General features: G+C 34.9%; 2 protein-coding genes across 5 annotated transcripts in view; both read left to right on the top strand.

Moving 5' to 3' along the window:
* Positions 1-26,505, top strand: part of LOC112863862 (olfactory receptor 6C1) — a 174,536-nt gene that overhangs the window by 36,359 nt on the left and 111,672 nt on the right. The gene's annotated exons all lie outside the window — the stretch shown is intronic.
* On the top strand, positions 15,137-16,188 carry LOC112863940 (olfactory receptor 6C74). The gene has a single exon (XM_025927060.2). It carries the CDS (start codon positions 15,250-15,252, stop codon positions 16,186-16,188), a length of 939 nt encoding a protein of 312 aa, XP_025782845.1. The 5' UTR covers positions 15,137-15,249.

The raw sequence follows: 26,505 nt of genomic DNA, 5'->3' as shown, positions 1-26,505 counted from the left end.
GTATTACAATGGCTATAGTCATCTGAGTCAAAAACAGACCCATCATCCCCACAAGAATGATATCAAATCAGACCTAGTTTTTCTCCTGCTAACCCAACTCCCTAGAGATACACTGGAACAGTGTATTATAATATGTTTAGCAAGCCTATTACTTTTATTTATGTTTACATTAAAACATGCAAGAGAATCTTCCCTCCTTTCAAAATCATAAACAATTGTTTTATTCAAAAATGGTATCATTTCAGTTCAAAACATTTGGAATGCAGGAAAGGCAGTCCTAAGGGGAAGTATATAGCAATACAGGCCTAACTCAAGAAGCAAGACACGTCTCAAATATACAACCTAACCTTATACCTAAAGGAGCTAGAAAAATAACAGAAAATAAAGCCTAGAGTCAACAGAAGAAGGGAAATAATAAATATTAGAGCAAAAGTAAATGATATAGAAAAAAATAAAAAAGTAGAACAGATCAACAAAATGAAGAGCTGATTCTTTGAAAGAATTAATAAAATTGGTAAACTTCTAGCCAGGCTTATCAAAAAGAAAATTGAAAGGACTCAAATAAATAAAATCACAAATGAAAGAGGAGACATAACAGCCAATACCATATAAATATAAATAATTATAAGAGAATATTATGAAAAATTATATGACATCTAACTGGGCAATCTCAAAGTAATGGACAAATTCCTAGAAGCATTCAAACTACCAAACTTGAAAGAAGAAATAAAAAATTTGAACAGACCCATAACCAGCAAAGAGATTATATCAGTAACCAGAAATCTCCCAACAAACAAAAGTCCAGGGCCAGATGGCTTTTCAGGGGAATTCTGCCAGACATTTAAAGAAGATTTAATGCATATTCTTCTCATATTGTTCCAAAAAATAAAATGAAAAAAAAAAAAAACCCTCCAAACTCCTTCTATGAGGGTAACATTACCTTGATTCCAAAACCTGACAAACACCCCACTAAAAGAATTACAGGCCAACATCCCTGATGAACATGGATACAAAATTTCTCAACAAGATACTAGCAAGTTGAATCCAACAGTACATTAAAAAGAATTATTCACCACAATCAAGTGGGATTTATTCCTGGGCTGTGTGTTCAATATTTGCAAATCAATCAATGTGATACACCATATTAATATAAGAAAGTATAAGGACTATCTGATCCTCAGTAGATGCAGGAAAAGCATTTGACAAAATACAACATCACTTCTTGATAAAAACCCTCAACAAGGTAGGGATAGAGGGGTAGAGAGAATGTACCTCATAAAGGCCATTTACGAAAGACCCACAGTTGACATCATCTTCAGGGGGAAAAAATTGAGAACTTTTCCTCTAAGGTCAGGGACAAGACAGTAATAGTGGCTCTCGTCATTACTATTTGACACAGTACTGGATGACTTAGCCTGGGCAATCAGAAAAAAAAAAAAAGGAATAAAAGGTATCCAGATAGTTAAGGAAGAAATCAAACTTTTACTATTTGCAGATGATGTGACACTTATGTTGAAAACCCAAAAGTCTCCACCAAAAAATTGCTAGAACTAATACACAAATTCAGCAAAGTTGCAGGATATAAAATCAATGTACAGAAACCTGTTGCATTACTATACACCAATAATGAAGAAGCAGAAATAGAAATCAAGGAATCAATCCCATTTACATCAGAAACCATAAGGTACCTAGGAATAAACCTAACCCAAGAGGTAAAAGATCTGTACTCTGAAAACTATAGAATACATATGAAGGAAATTGAAGAGGACACAAAGACATAGAAGAGCATTCCATGCTCATGGACTGTAAGAACAAACATTGTTAAAATATCTATACTACCCTAAAGAAATTTACACATTTAATGCAATCCTTATCAAAATACCCCTAGTGTTCTTCATGGAGTTAGAACAAACAATCCTAAAATTTGTATGGAATCACAAAGGACCCCAAATAGACAAAGCAATGCAGAAAAAGAAAAGAAAAGCTGGAGGCATCATGATTCTGGACTTCAAGCTATATTACAAAACTAGTCATCAAAACTGTCTGGTACTGGAATAAAAAGAGACACCGAGATCAGTAGAACACAATAGAAAACCCCAGAAATGGACCCACAACTATATATTCAACTAACCTTTGACAAAACAGGAAATAATACCTGATTGAAAAAAAGTCTCTTCAACAAATGGTGTTGGGAAAACTGGACAGCAACATGCAGAAGAATGAACATGGACCACTTTCTTACACCATACACAAAAGTAAATTCACAATGGATGAAAGGAATGAGAGAAGATATTTGCAAATGACATATCAGATAAAGGGTATATCTATAAAGAATTCATCAAACTCAATACCCTAAAACCAAATAATCCATTTAGGAAATAAGGGGAAGACCTGAAAAGACATTTTTCCAAAGAAGACATCCAGATGGGCAACAGACACATGAAATAATGTTCAATATCACTCATCATCAGGGAAATGCAAATCAAAACCACATTGAGATACCATCTCACAGTTGCCGGAATTGCTAAATTTAAGAACACAAGAAGCAACAGGTGTTGGCAAGGATGTGGAGAAGGTGGATCTCTCTTACTCTATTGGTAGGATTGCAAACTGGTGCAACCACTCTGGAAAACAGTATGGAGGTTCCTCAAAAAGTTTAAAATAGAACTACCCTATGACACAATAATTGCACTACTAGGTATTAACCCAAAGGATACAAAAATACAGATTTGAAGGGATACATGAAGGGATAATTTCAGATCCTCTGTAATTAAAATAAAATCAGAATAACTTAAATATATTAATATAAAGTACTCAGAGTTTTAGAGATTTATTTTCAAAATGTGGATTATAAATCAGTCTGCAAAACACTAAAATTTACAAACTATTATCCTTAAAGGTATATAAACAGAATTATTCAGGCAAAGTATTTTGTTTGTGATGGTCTCATTTTTATATTTCTATTGCAGGATGAAGCACTTAGATTTATATCTTTTTTTCTTTCCAAGCATCACACTGAAATGTGTAATTTTTATAATAAGTTTTAACACTTGTGGACATTTTGTGATTAGCTATTTCTAGCTTAGATCAACAATTTCTAAAAAAAATTTTTAATGTTTATTTATATTTGAGAGAGAAAGAGTGCACAAGCAGGAGAGGGGCAGAGAGAGAGACAGACAGAGACAGAATCTGAAGCAGGCTTCAGGCTCTGAGCTGTCACCACAGAGCCTGATTCAAGGCTCAGACCCACAAACCCTGAGATCATGACCTGAGCTGAAACTGGACACTTAACTGACTGAGCCACACAGGTGTTACTAGATCAGCAATTTAAACTATCCAGGTATCTCTTTTATTCTTCATATTCAATGTGTTTTTAAGTCAATACAGCACAGTACTAAAATTAAGCAATGATTTATCCTGTCAAGTGATTATGGTTTATTTCCAGGGAATTCTGTAAACTGTGCGCATATGTCTCCAAGGAATTCAGCTCCAAAAGCAATGTTTCCCTGAGGATCTTTGGCTTGCTTCCTATATAAGAGATGCCAAAATACACAGACTCCTTTTTATATCCTTCAACTATGTTCTCAGAAGATTCTGTACAAAATGCAGTATCTTAAAGTACCAAGCGCCCCCTTTACCTTCATTAATTTGTGAATACCTATTTATTGTGTGCTTGAAATGTATCAAGCACTCTTCTGTGTCCAGGGCATACATCCTGACAGCTCCCCTGCTCCCTTCTACCATGTGAGGACCTAGTTAAAAGTGTATGAAATCTATGCAGCAGGCTCTTACCAGACACCAGATCTGTTGGCACCCAGATCTTAGACTTTCTACCTCTAAAGCCGAGAAATAAATGTTTGTTGTTCAAGGCACCCAGTTACAGTATTTTGTGATAGCAGCCCCAACAGACTAAGCAAAAATAAAAACAGAGAATTCATTGCCAACAGACTTGTCCTGCAAAAAATGTTAAACAAAGTTCTTTAGGGAGAATTCAAATGATATAGGTCACAAATTCTGATCTACATCAAGAAAATAAGAGTGTTGAAGAAGTAAAGGGATAAGTACATTCAATTGCATTTTCTACAAAACTGACATTCTGTATAGCACCAACCATTTATTAAAATTAATTACAAATCCAATACCATGAGTATGTTTCTGTCTTTAATAATAGGCGATATTCTGAGATCCAAATTAGATTATCTCTGAACACCTTCCTCCTTCAATCCCTGTTTTCTTCATCTTTATTTCCATCATATACTTTCCTACTTTCCTTTTCCATTATTTATTATTTCCTTCTTTCTTGCTTTAATCAACAGTTTTAAGGAGAAACTTTATCTGACAAGATTGGCAAGTGGGGTTATAAAAATTTACAAAATGCCTTTCATAGTGGCAACCTGGACATGTGATAGCTTTGAAGAGTCAATGGTCCCAAAGTTCATACATTTGAAGAATGACATAAATTTACAGAATCAAGAAACCAAGCTAACTCCAAGCATGACTAAATGCCTAAACAAATCATAATCAAACTACTAAACACCGAAGACAATGAGAAAATCTCAAATCTGGCTACAGATAAAGGACGAATTACATACTATGAATATTAGAGAACAAAGGCTTAAACAATTTCTGACTTCTTTTCACAAGCTATGGAGACCAGAAAACAGAGGGCACCTTTAGAGTGCTGAAACAAGCAAGCAAGCAAACAAACAAACAAACAAAAAACTACTTGTCAATTTAGAATTCTATACAGTACAACTATGCTTCAAACATTACAGGGAAATAAAGACATTTTCACATAAAATCAAACTAAGAGCATTTTTCAGTAACACATCTGCACTACAAGAAATGCTGCAGGAAGTTTGTCAGCTGAAGAAAACTGAATCCAGCCAGAAAGCTGGAATTTCAGGAAGAAATTAGAAATATCAAACATTTTAAACATGGGGCAAATATTGAAGACTGCATTTTTAAAATAAGCTTGAAATAAAATAGAAGTTCATCACAAAGAAATTTAAATACATATTTAAAAGACTCTTTTAAAAATACTGTAACAAAAATTCTATCTTAAGTAAAAGTTCAGTGGATGGGCTGAGGAGCAGAAAGATGATTATAAAACAAAAGAGTCAAAAAAAAGAGTCGGTTAACTTAGAGATTAATAGAGACCACTCAATTTGAAAAACAAAAAGTTAAATATATATATTTAACGAACAGAGCTTCTGTGACCTATGGGACAATATCAAAAGATCTAACATACGTGTGTAATTTGAATTTTAAAAAGCAGAGGATATTATAAGTCAGCACTGTCCAATAAAAATATAATGCAAAACACAAATGTAAGCAACATTTGTCATTTTAAATTTTCTAGTAACCTTATTTTTAAAAAGTAAAGAGAACAGGTGAAATTGATTTCAATAAGATATTTTAACCAAGTATACCCAAATGATTATCATTTCAACATCTAATACATATTTAAAAATTAAAGAGATATTTTACTTTTTTTGTACTAAGTCTTTGAGATGTGAGGTACAATTTACATTCACAGCACATCTCAGTTTGGACTAGCCACATTTCAATTTTTAGTGGTTACCAAACTGGATGGTGTAAACATAGATAATGTAAAAGGTTTGTTGTTAACTTCTTCATTTTGGCTTCTCAGAAGCTTCAGACCAAATTCATGGTAAGCATGAAAAAACATGTGCAAATTAAAAAACACTCATAAACAACTAATGGGCTAAAGGAGAAGTTGCAAAGGAAATTCAAGAACACTTGAAGACAAATGAAAGCAAACACACAAGATACCAAAACTTATGAAATACAATGAAAGCAGTGTTCAGAGGCAAAATTATAGCTTTAAACATCTGCTTTAACAAAAAAAAAAAAAAAATAGCTCATATCAATAATCTAATTTCAAAATTCCAGATTTAAATTTAAAAAGGAGCAAAATTGGGGCACCTAGGTGGCTCAGTTGGTAAAGCTTCCAACTTCAGCTCAGGTCATAATCTCATGGTTGTGGGTTCAAGTCCCATGTCAGGGTCTGTGCTGAAAGCTTGGAGCCTGTAGCCTACTTAGGATTCTGTGTCTCACTCTCTCTTTGCCCCTCCCCTACTCATGCTCGCTCGAGCTCTCTCTCTCTCTCATTAAATAAATGTTAAAAATTTTTAAATTAAAAAAGAGCAAAATAAACCCAAAAACAGCAGAAACAAGTAAATAATAAATATTAGAGTGGAGATAAATGAAGTAGAAGAGAGGGAAAAATAGAGAAAAATCAACAAAACCGAAAGTTGGTTCTTTCAAAAGGTCAACAAAAGCAGACAAACCTTTAGCCTGATTGACAAGAAGAGAGGAGAGAAGGTTCAAATTGCTAAAATCAGGAATCAGAGTCATTATTACTGACCTTCTAAAAATAGAAAGGAATATAAGAATAAATACGAACAATTGTGCATGGATAAATTAGCATAATTGAAACATTTGTAAAAACCCACAAATTACCACTTAACTCAAGGTTGAACAGAATATCTAATACACCTGTAGTTATTAAAGAAATTGAATCAGTAATCTAAATAAAGAATATCCAAGACCAGATAAATGTTCCTGAAACTTTAATTTTTTTTAATGTTTTACTTTTTTCAGAGAGAGAGAGAGAGGGCAGGGGGAAGGGCAGAGAGAGAGGGAGACACAGAATCCAAAGCAGGCTCTAGGCTCTGAGCTGTCAGCACAGAGCCCAAAACGGGGCATGAACTCACAAACCGTGAGATCATTACCTGAGCCAAAGTTGGATGTTTAATCAACTGAGCCACCCAGGTACCCCCTGAAACTTTAAAGAAGAATTAAAGAATTAAAGAATTTCAACTTCCAAATATTAGAGATTATAATGCCCTTCCTACTTGATTTCATGAGGACAGCATTATTCTGATACTAAAGCCAGATAAAAACATCACAAAACAGAATAATACAGATCTATATCCCTTAAGAATATAGATGAAAAAATCCTCAACAAAATATTAGCAAATTAAATTTAGCTGCATTTAAAGGTAATACACCATGATAAAATGGGATGTAATGTACAGTGATCTAACATACAACAATCAATTGACATAATACACCAATGATAGAAGATAAAGGAAGAAAAAAACCATGGTCATTACAACTGATGCAGGAAAAGTCTTTGAGAAGATTCAAATGATAAAACTTCATGATAAAAATATAGCAAACTTGGAATAGAAAGAAACTTCCTCAAACTGCTAAGTGTTCATGAAAACCCTACAGCTATTGTCACACTTAGTGGTGAAAGATTGAAAGCCTTCCCCAAACCTCCAGGACACAACAAGGATGTCTACATTCTCAACTGCTATTCATCATTGTGCTGGAAGTTCTAGCCAGAACGGTTAGATGAAAATAAATAAAAACACTTGAATTGGAAAGAACTTTAAGTTCTTTATGGAAAAATCAAATAGAAATGGAAAGTCCAGAATAATCTCATACATCAATAGCCAATCAATTTTCTCATAAGGTACATAGACTATTCAATGGAGGAAAGAATAGTCTCTTAAATGGTGCTGGGACAACTGGATAGCCACATGCTAAGAATAGTTAGAGCCCTAGGTCACCGCTATTCACAAATTAACTCTAAGTATATCAATTACATAGAAGTAAGAGCAAAACTACAAATTTCATAGCAGAAAATATAGAGGTCTATTTTCATAACTTTGATTTGGATATAGCAGTTGATTCTTATGTATGACACCAAAAACATAAGCAACAAAAGAAAACATTAAATTGGACTTCATCTAAATTTTATGCATCAGAGGGCATTATCATGAAAGTGTAAAGTAAACCTGGAAGGGCACCTGGGTGGCTCAGTGGTTAAGCATCTGACATGATCTCAGGGTTCATGAGTTCGAGTCCCACATCAGATGAGCACAAGCCCCACATTGGGTGAACACAAGACCCACTTCAGATGAGCCCCGCTTCTCTCTCTCTCCCTCTCTCTCTCTCTCTCTTTCTCTGCCCTTCATGGGATTCTTTGTCTCTGCCCCTTGCTCACTTGTACCCCCTCCCCCCTCTGTTTCTCAAAAAGGAAAAACCTGAAAAAAGTATTTTCTTTTAAAAAAATTTTTTTAGATGTTTTATTTTTGAGACATAGCGAGACAGAGCATGAGCAGGGGAAGGGCAGAGAGAGAGGGAGACACAGAATCTGAAGCAGGCTCCAGGCTCCGAGCTGTCAGCACAGAGCCTGATGTGGTGCTCGAACCCACAAACCACGAGATCATGACCCGAGCCAGTCAGATGCCCAACCAAGTGAGCAATCCAGGCGCCCCTGGAAAAAGTATTTTCATATCACATATCTGATAAGGTTCTAGTATTCAGAATACATAAAGAACTATTGCAAATCAGCTGCAACAAAAACACAAAAACAATCACAAATAACCCAATTTTAATATATGCAAAGGATTCGAACAGACATTTCTCCAAATGGCCAACAACGACATGCAACAATGTTACACATCATTAGTCATTATAAAAATGCAAATTAAAACCACAGTGAATTGCACTTCAATTATGGCCACACTGGGAGGATCCCAGCGTGGCCATAATTAAAAAAAGAAAAGAAATTGATATGGAGAAATTGGAAATCCAATACATTGCTAGTGGGAATGTAAAACAGTGTAGGCACTGAGGAAAGTTTGGGAGTCTCATTAAAAAAGATAAACATAAAATTACCATATGATTCAACAATATCATTCCTAGATATTCACCCAAATAACTGAAAACAGGCTTTCAAATTCTTGTATGCTATTGTTTATGGCAGCACTATTCACAATAGCCAAAAGGTGGAAACAACTCAAATGTCCATCTACAGATAAATGGATAAAATGTGATATATATGCATAATGGAATATTATCCAGCTAGAAAAATGAAGTATTAATTCATGCTTAAGTGTGGATGAACGTCAGTATCATGATGCTAAGTGAAAGAAACCAGACATAAGAGGTCACATATTGTATGATTCCATATATATGAAATATCTACAGAGTTAGAATAGATCAGTATATGCCAGGGGCTCAGAAAAGAAGGGATGGGAAATGACTATTAAGTGGGTACAGTTTCCTTTTAGGAGAGCAGTGTTTGGAACTTAATATAGGTGGTCGTTGCTGAACAATGTGGATGGACTAAATGTACTGAACTGCACACTTTAAAATAGTTGACTGGGGCACCCGGGTGCTCAGTTGGTTAAGCATCCAGCTCTTGGTTTCAGCTCAGGTCATGATCTCACAGTTTCACGAGTTTGAGTCCTGTGTTGGGCTCTGCACTGGCAGCACAGAGCCTATTTGGGATTCTCTCTCTCCCCCTCGCTCTCTGCCTCTCCTCACTTGTGCCATTTCTGTCTCTCTCAAAATAAATTTAAAAAAAAATGATTAAAAAAAAAGACTATAGCAATATAAAAACTACAATAAAAATTTTTAGTAAAAAAGTATTAGAGAATCATATCATATAGTTAATGCAAATTTTCTTTTCTGGACTTTATGATTTGAGTAGCTTAATTAAGTTCTGGGGGCGCCTGGGTGGCTTAGTCGGTTGAGCGTCTGACTTCGGCTCAGGTCATGATCTCGCAGTCCGTGAGTTCAGCCCCATGTGGGGCTCTATGCTGACAGCTCAGAGGCTGAAGCCTGCTTCGGATTCTGGTTCTCCCTCTCTCTCTGCCTCTCCCCCACTCATTCTCTCTCTCTCTCTCTCTCTCTCTCTCTCTCTCTGTCAAAAATAAATAAACATTAAAATTTTTTTTAAAAATTTGTGATTGGTTATCCATAATTATGGTATCACATGCTTTCACTGCCCTAAAAATCCTCTGTCTACATCTATTCATCCTTCACCCCTTTCCCTAACCCCTGGCAACCACTGGTCTTCTTACTATTTCCATAATTTTCTTATTCTGTAATGTCATATAGTTGGAATAACAGAGTATGTACTTTTCCAGATTGGCTTCTTTCACTTAGTAATATGCATGTAAGATTCCCCCATATCTTTTCATAGCTTGATGGCTCATTTCTTTTCAACTGGTATTTTTCTCATTTTAAAATACTTTATCCTGAAGTTATTTTCAAATGCTTCCAGAGTTGCATAAGTTTTAATTATTAGTTTTCAGTGTAGATTATTTTATTTGAAAATTGGAAAGAACTATATCAGAAGATTTTTATATAGATGACACCCTGAATTTAATATTTTAAAAATTAACTCATCATTATTCCCTCTCTCCTCCAAATTTCTTCCATGCTCATTCCAGGCTTCCTGTTATGCCACATCTTACTTAGTGACATTGTCTAATTTCTTATTTCATCATGCTCAAAATTTCAGAATAACCATCAATTGCTCTCATATCCAAATAACTCAACTTTTTAATTCTTCATCACATACTTTTTAAATTCTAGTTTGAGGGCTATACCAGATCCTAAATATATAGGGATGAATAATATAACAGACAACTCTCTGCCCCTAAATGGCTTAATTATCTAAGAGAACAGAGATGAGAGAGAGAGAGAGACAGAAACAGAGAGAGGAGAAAAATACATAAAATAAATATTGATAGAGTTGTAAAGAAAAAATGTTGAGATAATGACTATAAAAAAGGGGAGGGTCTCCTCACAAATGGTTTCCTCTGAAAACGACTGTTTTATGGAGATGATATTTCCATAGAGGAAATATCATAGATGATATTTCCAATTGCCTGGAATTTGGAGGCAAAATGAGAGCAGATGTAGGGAGAGAGGTGAAAAAGAGCTTAAAGAATGGAAAGAGAGTCTGTGTTACACTGATAACAGCAGATAAGGAAAGAATGGAAGAACATGAAGAAGGGTAGTGAAGAGCTATGCCAAGGAGTCTTATTGGCCACTCATCTACAATTTAATGTGGCTTTGGGACATAATTTTAGCAAAGAAGTAGCATAACTTGAGAAAACATATTTTTATCTTCTCTACAGAAAATAGATTGGATAAGGAAAGGAAGCAAAGATCATTTAGAAGCTTATTAGAGGCTACTATTTAGACCAAGTGGAAGGGAATGGTAGACTGGATTCAGATCTTAGCAGTTGTAGCAGACACTATGTTTAATCACAAAACGTTTCCTACTGGACACACATCAAGACTAGACATCTGGACATTTTGCATTTTGGTATGTCTATATAACTGGGTTATTATCAATGGAAAATAAATGGAAATTATGAGAATTACCTCCAAGTCTAGCAATAAAAACCTCCCCTGTGATGATTTACCAGACTCTCTTCTTCTGTCTATTGTAGATATATGTTGAAGAGGGCAGAGCTTTAAAAGTTAATTTCTGAATGGTGGCATAGAATAGAGTAGGCACATCCCACCCTGCAAACATAATCTCTGCCATCTGTGCTGCATATTTGACTTTAAATTTCCAGGAAATAACTTTTCATTGTGTTAAATCTGGCAAAAAAAAAAAAAAAAAATGACCCAATTCATTGAAAGTAAGAATAGTGGCTAAACCTTGAGAGGGATAATGACCAGAAAAGAATAAAAGGGAGGATTCTGCAGTGCTGGTAACATTCTACTTCTTTATCTGAGTACTGCTTATGTGAGGATGTTAAATCTGTGAAAAGTGACCAAGCTATATAGTATAATAATTGCATATTCTGTACATACATTTTTACTTAACTGAAATACCTTTAAAAATCTACTATGTAATATTGCAATGATTTTAAAGTTTATCTGTTATAACAGGATTAGTTTAAGTACTTAGCAGTAGAAATAAAGGTAAAATGAATTGAAATAAAATTTTATGTAGAATCAACCAAATTTCCCGCAGATTGGGTGAAGACACTTAGATAGCTGGTGCAAAGATTAGACTCTTATTGTCTGTCTTGAGACCCTCATTTCCCCTCAATCTAGAGCTCTATGATTTTGATCCTTCCAGGGTAATATCACACACTTAATATTTCCTTTGTCAATGATGACATGTCTTGCTTTCAAATCCTAAAACTAATTAAGTCTCTAAATTCAATCTGTCACTCAAGAAGATAGCCTTGAAAGGTTTAAGCCCCTTATTGAATCAGGATTCAAATTTTTAGTAATCCCCTTAAAGTCTTTTCACAATATGGATTGGGGAGTTTCACTTTTCTTGTGTAGAATGTATATTTGTCATGGTTATGTAAGCTGTAAGTTCCAAAAACTCCATATGGCTTACAACATATAGCTGCCTCAAAAAGAAGATTTTGTCTTGTCTTTTAAACTTGAGTTTATGGGTTATAGAGTTTTCTCCACTTAATAAATAAGTCATGTATTTTTAATGTATTTGTACAATGGTCTCCCAGGGAATGTTTCCATCTTTTAAAAATTGTTTCATCAGCTAATCCTCTTGAGATCAATGGCAGAGTACACAAAAATGATTATAGTTCTTGCAATCTTAAAACTACAAAAGAAGCAATAGTGCTTCTCATGGAGGCCAGACACATTTCAAAGTAAACAGTGAGACTGAAACATTCCCTTTTTACCACTCCATTCTAAATTTTTTAAAGAGATGTATTTATTTTATATGTAATGCAAACAATGTGCTTCAAATTTAATATAGAATAAATTGGAGATATGGCTCTTTAAAGAAAATAATGAGAAGAACTGAAATTAGATGAATTTCTTGTTATCATAAAAATCTTAGAGCTCATGTGTCTTGAGTGTGAGGTGCTGGGATTAATGTATTTTGGATGAGAATGTAAGATAAAAGTAGGTTAAAGCAATATAAAAAAATATGATGAATATACAACATTCAGAAATTGCCTCTGTTCTGGGACTCAAATCAAAAGAAGACAATTGGGGATGAAATTGCTACTAACAACAATAAGGTTTGGAAAAAAAAAAGTATTTTGGTCATATTAACTGCACAAAGTGGACAAAAAAAGTTGATTTGTTTGTAAGTCATTGAAATATATAGTATGATGTTAAAACTATTTTTTTTATCAACTCAGTTGAGTTGTCTTAATAAGAAACCTTTGAAACTTCATTTTGTAGGAATGAAGTTTTAAATAGATACCCTTCATAGGCTTCAACAGAATCTCAGAAATGAATTTTATTAAATGAATGTGTTGTTTTCCTCACATAATTATAATTATATATGCCTTTAGTATGCAAAGTCAATGTGAATATCATAAAATATGTCACTAGAAAAATGAATTAATCTTGAATTTGAGAAACTTCATTTTGTTGAATTCAATAGAATTTAAATATTTCATGAACTCCCCAGTTTTCATATCCCAAAGGAGTCTCCTCTCTCTTACCTATAAATTACCTAAGTAGGTACAGAAGTCCCTAGGACTATAAAAATGGTCAGAAATAATGACTATTTTACTGCCATTCAGCAAGTATTTTATTTGGAATTAAAAGAAAAAAATGATGTAAAGTAATTTACAATAGTTTTTGTTGGGGGGGGGTTGCAATTTTGTAATTTAAATTTAGCCTGGGAATATGCATGTATGATTCACTTCTATCTTTATAATTGGCACCCTATAGAATTCATCCTCTGCTGCTTGACATTTCCCTATGCTTTTGACTTAAATGGCCAGAATGCAGACATTTTTAGAAAAATGATACACTGAGGAGTGTGGGAAAAGAAAGAAAACAAGTAAGAAAGGAATAAAGTGAAAGAGGAAAAAAAGAAACAAATCTTAGTGCATTATAATTATTTATAACCATTGGAAATATTTGTACATTCTCAATCTCTGAACTGGAATATATGAAGTGTAAAAAGTTTATTTTTTTAAGTTTATTTATTTATTTTGAAAAAGAGAAAGTACAGATCAGGGAAGGGCAGAGAGAGAGGGAGACACAGAGAGAATACCAAGCCCATGCAGGGCTTGTACCCACGAACCATGAGATCTTGACCTGAGCTGAAGTCAGATGCTTAACTGACTGAGCCACCCAGGAGCCCTGAAGTATAAAAAGTTTAAAATGCAATGTAACATATGACATGATATTCTTCTTAAGAAATATAGTCATGCTTTACAAAAATTTGGTGATAGACTTTCAATATAATACACATGAGGATGTAGGCATGGTCTGAAAAAAGATGGAAAAGAAGGAAAAATGAAAAGGTAACATAATTCTATGTAATTTTTTAAGTTTATTTTTTATTTTGAGAGAGAGAGAGAGACAGCACAAATGGAGGAGGGGCAGAGAGACAGGGAGAGAGAGAATCCCAAGCAGGCTCTACACTGTCAGTGCAGAGCTCAATGTGGGGGACTCAAACCCACAAAGCAGTGAGATCATGACCTGAGCTCAAACCAAGAGTGGACACTTAACCGACTGAGAATAAGAGAAGAGAAGGGGAACATGAGTAAGAAAGAAGTGAAGAGTCTGCCGCGACAACAGGGGAAGCCATGCAGAGCAAGAACACTAAAAGGAACTAGTAGGCAGGGGTAGATAAAATTTTTGTATGGCTTGTTTTCTAGAACCCTTTTCTGTTACTGCAAAAACTAAATAAGGCATGCTACATAAATAATACAATCATCATGCATGAGGATACACTTCCTGTCTGCTTGGTTTCATATCACAGAAAGGAGAATAAACAGGGCTGGTGAGATGAAAGTAAATCCAAAGGAAAAAGGAGAAAGCAGACCTAAAGTGGTCATGAGGATTTCAATCTTGAAGAGTTTGCAAAAGTTTGGTGAAAGTACTGAGTCCCCACTGTATATGGGCCTCAGATGTTTAGGTCAAGTTTACATTTCTTAAAAGGGCGAAGAGTCCTCAGCTGAAATCTGACTTACAGAATACTATCATAAGGAGTAATAGAGAAGAGAGACACGATTAGCAAAGAAGAATGAGCCAGCTGATGGTGTAAAATAATGTAAATGTAAACTAAATAGATTGGAAAAAATTGCAACTACAGAAGATGCAAGTCAAAATATTATGACAGTTTTTCTGTTTCTTTCTTTGTTTCTATTTTAATATGACTTTGTAAATGCCATATATTATCCTTTTGGAATGCCTGAATTTATGACACTTGAGAAAAGAAACTCAGAGAGTTGCACTGAGTTAGTGAAATTCTGAGTACAAATTATATGAGCGAATTTTTAGAGGCTGTTACTGCTGACTAGCAGAATATCGAAGGAGTTTAGGTGTCAGTAGCAACATGTATACGGATGATCTCAAGATAATATGTATCTCATACAGCCTTATCCCCTTTAATTCTCATTTTTTTTCTTATTCCTTATTTTATTATTATTTCATTGGTAGAAGTCAGCCATGAGAAACCACACCACGGTAACAACCTTCATTCTTCTTGGACTGACCGATAACCCACAATTACAAGTGGTTATTTTTCTTCTCCTTTTTTTCACCTACATGTTGAGTGTCACTGGGAATCTAACCATAATCACCCTCACCCTGTTGGATTCTCATCTAAAGATACCCATGTACTTCTTCCTCCGAAGCTTTTCATTTTTAGAAATCTTACTCACAACTGTCTGCATCCCCAAATTTCTTGTCAGCATGGCAACAGGTGACAAGACCATTTCTTACAACAGTTGCGCAACACAGCTGTTTTTTACTACTGTCTTGGGTGCAATCGAATTTTTTCTTCTGGTTGCCATGTCTTATGACCGCTATGTAGCCATCTGCAAACCCTTGCATTACACCACCGTCATGAGTGACAGAGTCTGCAACTTGTTGGTCTTTGCTTCATGGTTGGCCGGTTTTATAGTAATTGTCCCACCACTCCTTGTGGGTCTCCAGCTAGACTTCTGTGCAGCCAACACTGTAAATCATTTCTTCTGTGATTTTACTCCTATATTACAGCTCTCTTGCACAGACACAGCTGTAATAGAATTAATGGCATTTCTCTCAGCCATTTTGACACTCCTGGTTACACTGGTATTAGTGATTCTCTCCTATGCAAACATCATCAGGACTATTCTGAAGATACCTTCTTCTCAACAGAGGAAGAAAGCCTTTTCTACATGTTCTTCTCACATGGTGGTTGTGTCCATTTCTTATGGCAGCTGCATCTTCATGTATGTGAAGCCTTCTACAAAGGAGAGAGTGTCTTTAAATAAAGGGATAGCCTTGCTCAGTACTTCTGTTGCCCCCGTGTTGAATCCCTTCATTTATACACTGAGAAACAAACAAGTGCAAGATGCTTTTAGGCACATGCTCAAAAAGATTAAGATTTTCTCAAGTAAGTGAACCATTTTAGTGATATTACTGAGGTTATGAGTAAAATAAAGCAAGAAGGGTAGAGTGTTTCACAGAGCTCTTCAAAGTTTGTATTCAAAATAATACTGTTTTTCTTGACATAATTTTCATAGTGGCCTGCCTAACTTCCAAAGCCTAATTCTTTCCCTTATCTGTCCCTTATTTGGACCAAAATTATTTGCCTTTTTATTTGGTGCTTTTATCTATTTCCTTTTAAAATTCTCTCAGAGGGAGACAAAGTTAGACTTTAATTTTTCCATGTTCCTTTCTGCTCTTCTGGAATTCAGAGATTCAATTTTACATATATTCTATATAGAGTTAATTCACTACCTAGATTTCTAAAACTTAGCTGAAAAGCACATATTTCTAGAAACCCACAAATTATCACTGACTCAAAGGAAAATAAAAAATGGTAATTGACCTAACTATTAAATAGATTGAATCACTAATCATATGTCCTTAAATAATGTGGATTTTGTTTGTTTGTTTGTTTATGTAAATAGAGGTCATGGCAATCATTTCAAACAATTTATAAATTGCTTTTGCTTATTATTATTACTCTTTATCATATATTGTCGGTAAATAACAAAACACAAACAAAAATACTTGAATTTCACAGTATATGTATATTTATTTGTTTATAAATTATACAATTACAGTATAGAATATTTAAACACCTTAATACAAAAATAGAAATTAAGCAAGGAAATTAGGCAAAAGAATTAATATATTTTATAATATAACTTTATTATATAAATTAATTTTAATATTAATGGTACAACTATTAGATTCAATTTGATAAAACACATATTATTGTATTTGCAAATATCAGTTTAGTTATGTGATAAATTATCTGAAAGTCTTATTCCAAGCCTATCTGATCTTGGTACTTATCTAGAAGGACCATCATAGTTCAGAATTGATGCCTTACAATGCATACTGATCACATCGAAAGAAGTAAAAATCAAAATAAGATAAAAACAGAGAAGAAGGAAATCCATAACAGACTCTTAAATACAGAGAATAAATGGAGGGTTGCTGGAGGGGTGCTGGGTGGGGGGGAAAGGGCTAAATGGGTGAGGGGCATCAAGGAAGGCACTTGTTAGGATGAGCACTGACTGTTATATGCAAGTGATGAACCACTAAATTCTACTTCTGAAACCATTATTACATTATATGTTAACTAACTTGGATGTAAATAAAATTTTTTTAAAAAGAAAAAAAAGATTTAGATTGGAAAAAAAAGAAGTGAAAATCACAATAATTATTCTTTTGTCCTACTTGAATTTTTGACATTGAGTTACTACATTTCTGTCTTCTCTAATGTTAATCTGCCTAAACTTTTATTTTTATACAAATTTTTTTTTCAACGTTTTTTTTTTTTTTTTTTTTTTTTTTAATTTTTGGGACAGAGAGAGACAGAGCATGAATGGGGGAAGGGCAGAGAGAGAGGGAGAGACAGAATCGGAAACAGGCTCCAGGCTCCGAGCCATCAGCCCAGAGCCCGACGCGGGGCTCGAACTCACGGACCGCGAGATCGTGACCTGGCTGAAGTCGGACGCTTAACCGACTGCGCCACCCAGGCGCCCCTACAAATATTTTTTACAATGCAGAGAAAGTTTTTATTTGGAATATTTTAATAGGGATTAAAATAATTCTAAGTTTTCCAATGGGTGGATGAGCATTTTCATAATTAATCAGCTTATATACTCTTCAGTAACAATAACCATGGCAAAAATTTCAAGCAATCAATTTCTAAATTTCTTTAGCTTATTACACCTTTCTTTTGAAAACTGGTTACTTTTTCATTACTATTAAAATACCACATATTTTGGAACAAAATGGTAGGGAAATATCTTCATGAAAGCATACTATTAATGGGTACTTGTTGGGTATTGATGGGTATTTGAAAAGAGAAAATTGGAATATGTTTGTAAAATAAAATTGTGTATTTCTCTCACTGTGTATTTAAAAAAATACTTTGCCTGAGAAATTCTGATTCTCTGATACAGTTTTGAAAAAGATATCTTAACATATCATTACAAGCTTCCTTCTTTCTCTTATCCCCACTCCCTCACCTCCTCCTCCTTACTCCTCTGATCCTTTGAACGTAAAAAAAATATTCTTAGATGAAAGGCTATGCAAAAACAGCCCTGTCCTGCAGATTATGGTTCTTCGCTTGCCCAAGGTCAAAATTATGGCAAAAGGCCAGAGGTGGCCCTAAAGCCTTATTTCAAGGTGATGAAACCTACCTGTTATGTTCCATTAGTCCACAAAATTCAATAATTCAGTATTTATTGCCAAGATTGTTTTAATTTAAACCAGTAAGTGGGCCATAACTTAAATGCAGTTGCAATTGATGTTACCACCTAATTCAGCCTATGAATTTACTGTCACCCTCTGAAATTCATCTGTGATAGGACAGCTAAACATTTTAATTAAATGGCTATATGGAATGGATCACCATTCCTGTATCATTTTTTAAAGTATTAGATGGTAACACCAAGTACTGCAGTTTTGCCAAGGAAAGAAGCTTTAGATTTATTATTTTTTAATGAGGGGGAACTCCATGGTTTTCTACTTGGCCTTGAGTATATATATTTTAACAATATATTCAGGATGATTTTTCACATGCAGTAGAATCACTTCCCACACCCCTATTATCTTCCACTCTAATAAGTGTATACCCTGACATTCTATCATCATTATAATTAAGATTAACTCGGAGATGAGGTCAAACAATACCTGAAAGTTCTAGGTTTTACCCTCTTCAGTGCACAGTTTTCCTGGCAAAGGAATATATATCCATTCAGGAAAACTAGAGGGAGAATTTAGATATTAATATCAATGCATGACTCTTCCTCACAGATAACTTCCTTCATGGGTTCTGGCTCCGTGAACTCACTAAAGTCTTTAATTGGATAAGGATCTCTAACTCCTTATGATGCCTGGATCATCCCTTCTTTCACCTAACCTAGAGTTCTTTTAATTATATAGGTCATATAGGAATTTAGTGGATTGTCTATTTATTTTAGTCTTGGGGCAGCATGATGTTTTATTCCATTTACTACTAAAGCGTATCATGCAATTTTGATAACCACTCTAACCCTACCAACTAGTAAGTAACCAAAACCATCTTGCTAAGGGCTATAATATGGTCTCTGCCCTTCCATGGTCCCATCATTTCCAGTGAAGTGAGGAAGCTCATTTTAATGAAATTATCTCCACTTTCATTTCAGACCAGCAGTTACAATACTTTTCAATGCTGCTCATACCCCCTTGTACCTTGTACAAAGAATTTTCCTCTAGATCTTCACCAGTTACATAGTTAAGGGACATGTAGGCAGATTGCACATGATAAAACTATTCCATATTGTTGTCATTCTACAACTTTGGATTTTTCTTATATTTCAACTTTAATCAGGATAAATCATTCACAAATCCAAGTTGTTATCTAATTGAACAAAAGATTATAGTCATTATCAGAAACTTGAACTCTTCCACTAACTCCACAATCACTACTCAGACCTCACCCTTACCCATTATGTGCTGGTAAACTAGCTTTCTGAAAGTAAAAGCCTAATAAACAGGAAAAAAATCCACAATTAAAAATATATCAATAAATTAACTTTGGTATATAATTATTTTTACTTTATCTCTGATATATCACCCTTAGAATCCATTCTCCATTCTCCACATTTATTTTCTCAGACTTTTGATGATGTAAATTGATAAGTTATTGCTTTGGTCTTAATATGTACCCCAAAATTCATATGTTGAAACCCAAATCCTGAAAGATAATAGTATGAGGAGAAAGGGCCTTTGGGAGGTGTGTAGGTCACGAATAAGATTAGTGCTGCTGTAGAAAGAATCCCAGAGAACTCTGTACCCCTCTTGCCACCATGTGAGGCTACAATGAGAAAATAGCAACCTGGAAGAGAGCCCTTATCTGGCCACACTGATGTCAGACCTCCATGCTCCAGAATTGTGTGAAATACATTTCATTGTATACAAGACGCACAGTCTTCTGATATTTTATTATAGTAGGCCAAATGGACTAAAACAATTATTATAATACTTTTTGATACATAAGTCTTCTCCTTTGAGAAGAATGTTAACCTCTCTAACATGCTAGGTATGACTTTTTTAACACAGAGATGATAAATTTTGGTAGATATAGATCAAAAGGACACCTGGATTAACTCTAAAGTTACCTATCACCTCTCTGGTCATTAGGATTTTATTTTATTTTTTTTTTCTGCTCATTTGTTTTTTATTTTCTAATAATTAAAAAAGTGTTTTTAGAAGTTTAGCATAAAAGTGGATGAAATTAAAACTGTATAGTTTGATGATTATTCTAAAAAGACTCAGGTAATAGCTGAACAAAGCTTAAAAAATAAAAATAAGTAACCAAAGATCAAGGTATAAGGCATTACTAACACACTGTAGGAAACAAATATTCTAATACCTATAGATTATTTCTGACTGCACAGGAATGTTATGAATATGGAACAAGCAGTATGAGTTGGGCCTCTTCTGCCTGACGTGGTGTCTGTGGAATCTCTACAAGCTGTTGTATCTTGCATGATTTTGGTCATTTTCATTGCTTTATGACATTGCATTCAGTGACTATCCCAAATGTGAACCATATGAATTGTTTAAGTGTACGAATTTCATGAAGAGTATTGTTATGGACATTTTTTGTATATTGTATATTTTTTATTTAGATATCGTTTCTCCTTGGGTTAGTTTTGGTAATTTGTGTTTTTCAAGAATTTGTCCTTTTTCATTTAAATATTCAGATATATTGGCATTTAGATCGCATTTTCATTCTCAAATCCCAGTGTTCATTGCTTGGACCTGGTCTAGTCTTCATCTTCACTCATTCTCCTATGGTAATAATCCCCAAATTCCTTCTGTAGCCTGGAACTCCTCTTTGCATAAAAGAACTACCTGCTTATTCTAAATCTCTACTTGGACGTCTAAGAATCTCAGACTTAACAAGCTCTGAATTTAAACTCTATTTCCCCCCAATTTTTTTTTTCTTTCTCAGACGTCACTTCAGCAAACAGCAACTGTCTTTCAGTTGTTCAGGCTAAAACCTTGAGATCATCTTTTTTTTTTTTTTTTTTCTTGTTTCCCCTCATACCTCTTAGCAATCTCTTGGCAATATCCGTTGACTACTTTCAGAAAACAACCTCTACTTCTTCTTCCATTGCAGCCACTCGGACCCAAGTCAAAGTCCCTTTTTGCTGTGATGATTGTGATAGCCCTTTGGTAACTTCCTCCTTCTCCACCTCCTCTTCCTCTCTCTTCCCTCTTCCGTTTTCTTCTTCACCTTCTCCTGTTTTTCCTCTTCTCTTCCCTACTTTCTGTACCTTCTCCTCCACCTCTTTCCATTTCCCCCCATCTCTCACATCATGTATTTCAGCCTTCTACCCAAAACCCTTAAAAAACCCTCATCTTAATCATTTTAAGAGAAAAAAGCCTTAAAGTGATCCACATTACACCTATATGATTTCCAGGCTTTTTTTTTTTATTACATTAGCCTCATCTTTTCTAATTATTCTTTCTTACTATTCCGCAAAAGACATAACATGTACCTTAGAATCGTTTTCACTTGATTTTCCTTTGCTCAAAATATTTTTTTTGATCCACATGAAACAAATATTCCTCCATGAATTTCTGTATTGTATTTAAATCATAATCCCACACCAGACACACCATAGTTCCTTCTCTGATTTTCTTTTCTTATTATCTACATGGCATATTTTATTTTACTTATTTTTATTTTATTTCCAATATATGAAGTTTATTGTCAAATTGGTTTCCATACAACACCCAGTGCTCATCCCAAAACGTGCCCTCCTCAATACCCATCACCCACCCTCCCCTCCCTCCCACCCCCCATCAACCCTCAGTTTGTTCTCAGTTTTTAAGAGTCTCTTATGCTTTGGCCCTCTTCCACTCTAACCTCTTTTTTTTTTTTTCCTTCCCCTCCCCCATGGGTTTCTGTTAAGTTTCTCAGGATCCACATAAGAGTGAAAACATATGATGTCTGTCTTTCTCTGTATGGCTTATTTCACTTCGCATAACACTCTCCAGTTCCATCCATGTTGCTACAAAGGGCCATATTTCATTCTTTCTCATTGCCATGTAGTACTCCATTGTGTATATAAACCACAATTTCTTTATCCATTCATCAGTTGATGGACATTTCGGCTCTTTCCATAATTTGGCTATTGTTGAGAGTGCTGCTATAAACATTGGGGTACAAGTGCCCCTATGCATCAGTACTCCTGTATCCCTTGGGTAAATTTCTAGCAGTGCTATTGCTGGGTCATAGGGTAGGTCTATTTTTAATTTTTTGAGGAACCTCCACACTGCTTTCCAGAGCGGCTGCACCAATTTGCATTCCCACCAACAGTGCAAGAGGGTTCCCGTTTCTCCACATCCTCTCCAGCATCTATAGTCTCCTGATTTGTTCATTTTGGCCACTCTGACTGGCGTGAGGTGATATCTGAGTGTGGTTTTGATTTCTATTTCCCTGATAAGGAGCGACGTTGAGCATCTTTTCATGTGCCTGTTGGCCATCCCGATGTCTTCTTTAGAGAAGTGTCTATTCATGATTTCTGCCCATTTCTTCACTGGATTATTTGTTTTTCGGGTGTGGAGTTTGGTGAGCTCTTTATAGATTTTGGATACTAGCCCTTTGTCCGATATGTCATTTGCAAATATCTTTTCCCATTCCATCGGTTGCCTTTTAGATTTGTTGTTTCCTTTGCTGTGCAGAAGCTTTTTATCTTCATAAGGTCCCAGTAGTTCATTTTTGCTTTTAATTCCCTTGCCTTTGGGGATGTGTCGAGTAAGAGATTGCTACGGCTGAGGTCAGAGAGGGCTTTTCCTGCTTTCTCCTCTAAGGTTTTGATGGTTTCCTGTCTCACATTCAGGTCCTTTATCCATTTTGAGTTTATTTTTGTGAATGGTGTGAGAAAGTGGTCTAGTTTCAACCTTCTGCATGTTGCTGTCAAGTTCTCCCAGCACCATTTGTTAAAGAGACTGTCTTTTTTCCATTGGATAGTCTTTCCTACTTTGTCAAAGATTAGTTGGCCATACTTTTGTGGGTCTAGTTCTGGGGTTTCTATGCTATTCCATTGGTCTGTGTGTCTGTTTTTGTGCCAATACCATGCTGTCTGGATGATTACAGCTTTGTAGTAGAGGTTAAAGTCTGGGATTGTGATGCCTCCCGCTGTGGTCTTCTTCTTCAAAATTACTTTGGCTATTCGGGGCCTTTTGTGGTTCCATATGAATTTTAGGATTGCTTGTTCTACTTTCGAGAAGAATGTTGGTGCAATTTTGATTTGGATTGCATTGAATGTGTAGATAGCTTTGGGTAGTACTGACATTTTGACAATATTGTTCCAATCCATGAGCACAGAATGTTTTTCCATTTCTTTATGTCTTCTTCAATTTCCTTCATAAGCTTTCTATAGTTTTCAGCATACAGATCTTGAACATCTTTGGTTAGATTTATTCCTAGGTATTTTATGCTTCTTGGTGCAATTGTGAATGGGATCAGTTTCTTTATTTGTCTTTCTGTTGCTTCATTATTAGTGTACAAGAATGCAAATGATTTCTGTACATTGATTTTGTATCCTGCAACTTTGCTAAATTCATGTATCAGTTCTAGCAGACTTCTGGTGGAGTCTATTGGGTTTTCCATGTATAATATCATGTCATCTGCAAAAAGTGAAAGCTTGATTTCATCTTTGCCCATTCTGATGCCTTTGATTTCCTTTTGTTGTCTAATTGCTGATGCTAGAACTTCCAACACTATGTTAAACAACAGCGGTGAGAGTGGACATCCCTGTCGTGTTCCTGATCTCAGGGAAAAAGCTCTCCGTTTTTCCCCATTGAGGATGATGTTAGCTGTGGGCTTTTCATAAATGGCTTTATGATGTTTAAGTATGTTCCTTCTATCCCGAATTTCTTGAGGGTTTTTATTAAGAAACGTTGCTGGATTTTGTCAAAGGCCTTTTCTGCATCGATTGACAGGATCATATGGCTCTTATCTTTTCTTTTATTAATGTGATGTATCATATTGATTGATTTGTGAATGTTGAACCAGCCCTGCATCCCAGGAATGAATCCTACTTGATCATGGTGAATAATTCTTTTTATATGCCGTTGAATTCGATTTGCTAGTATCTTATTGAGAATTTTTGCATCCATATTCATCAGGGATATTGGCCTGTAGTTCTCTTTTTTTTACTGGGTCTCTGTCTGGTTTAGGAATCAAAGTAATACTGGCTTCATAGAATGAGTCTGGAAGTTTTCCTTCCCTTTCTATTTCTTGGAATAGCTTGAGAAGGATAGGTATTATCTCTGCTTTAAACGTCTGGTAGAACTCCCCTGGGAAGCCATCTGGTCCTGGACTCTTATTTGTTGGGAGATTTTTGATGACTGATTCTATTTCTGTGCTGGTTATGGGTCTGTTCAAGCTTTCTATTTCCTCCTGATTGAGTTGTGGAAGCATGTGGGTGTTTAGGAATTTGTCCATTTCTTCTAGGTTGTCCAATTTGTTGGCATATAATTTTTCATAGTATTCCCTGATAATTGCTTGTATCTCTGAGGGATTGGTTGTAATAATTCCATTTTCATTCATGATTTTATCTATTTGGGTCATCTCCCTTTTCTTTTTGAGAAGGCTGGCTAGAAGTTTGTCAATTTTGTTTATTTTTTCAAAAAACCAACTCTTGGTTTCGTTGATCTGCTCTACAGTTTTTTTAGATTCATATTGTTTATTTCTGCTCTGATCTTTATTATTTCTCTTCTTATTCTGGGTTTGGGGTGTCTTTGCTGTTCTGCTTCTATTTCCCTTAGGTGTGCTGTTAGATTTTGTATTTGGGATTTTTCTTGTTTCTGGAGATAGGCCTGGATTGCAATGTATTTTCCTCTCAGGACTGCCTTCGCTGCATCCCAAAGCGTTTGGATGGTTGTATTTTCATTTTCATTTGTTTCCATATATTTTTTAATTTCTTTTCTAATTGCCTCGTTGACCCATTCATTCTTTAGTAGGGTGTTCTTTAACCTCCATGCTTTTGGAGGTTTTCCAGACTTTTTCCTGTGGTTGATTTCAAGCTTCATAGCATTGTGGTCTGAAAGTATGCATGGTATGATTTCAATTCTTGTATACTTATGAAGGGCTGTTTTGTGACACAGTATATGATCTATCTTGGAGAATGTTCCATGTGCACTCGAGAAGAAAGTATATTCTGTTGCTTTGGGATGCAGAGTTCTAAATATATCTGTCAAGTCCATCTGATCCAATGTATCATTCAGGGCCCTTGTTTCTTTATTCTGGTCATTAGGATTTTAAACAAAGCAGTATTGATGTTATATATAAGACACAATGGGGTAAGAAGAGGATAGCTTTTGCTGGCAGTGAATTGTAATGTGATTTTTATTTAGGAAAAAATAGAAATATATCAAATATCCCAATATATACATTCTGATTTTCTCCAAACCCTGTACCATTATTTCCAATCTATGAGCTTTCACAAATAAGATCTGGTAAGGATGCAATTTCAACTGATGTTGTTATTTAACACACTACAAAATCAGAGCCTACCTTTGATGATAATGCTTAATTGTATATTTGAAAGTTGCTAAGAGTCTAAATCTTAAAAGGCCTCATCACAAGAAAATAAATGCAACTATGCATGGTGACAGATGGTAACTAGACTTATTGTGATGGTGATTATGCAGTGTATATAAATATCAAGTCATTATGTTATATACTTGAAACCAATATAATATGATATGACAATTATACCTCAATTGAAAAAAGAGATCAGAGCCTACCTTTGTTTACAGCAATACCTAACTTAAGGCTATAAGAGGTAATAAATTTCTTCAGAGAAGTCATGGGAACTCCATGGTTTTCTGACTATAAATCAAGCTAAGAATTTAAAGCCACAAATTTGTCATTTTCTTTCTTTAGATCCTTGATATGGTTAGAAATAACCATCCTACCTCATAGCACTATAGTGACTATATATCTGTCACATTTATCATATTGCTATCATCTCCATTTAGTTTGGAAAAGGTTATCCTTTAATGTAAATTTCTTCCTAAGTGATAATCTAAGTAACTCTGTCAATACTTGATGCCATGGATTCCTGATGTCTTATTATGGTCACAGCCGTATCTTCAAACACTTCAAGGTCAGAAAACTACTTCAAAAAAAAAAAAACCCTCCTTAAGCGTATATTTCATGCAACCCCTTGTGCTTTCATGACTACTGAG

This window comes from Puma concolor, chromosome B4, assembly GCF_028749965.1.
Source record: "Puma concolor isolate L17-30 chromosome B4, mPumCon1.1.hap2, whole genome shotgun sequence".
NCBI classification, from domain to species: Eukaryota; Metazoa; Chordata; class Mammalia; order Carnivora; family Felidae; genus Puma; species Puma concolor.
The sequence above is the reverse complement of the archived record's forward strand: the minus strand, read 5'-3'. Positions and strand labels throughout refer to the sequence as shown.

Excerpts from the sequence above, each read along its gene's own strand:
- LOC112863940 (XM_025927060.2), top strand. The coding sequence starts at position 15,250 with ATGAGAAACCACACCACGGTAACAACCTTCATTCTTCTTGGACTGACC.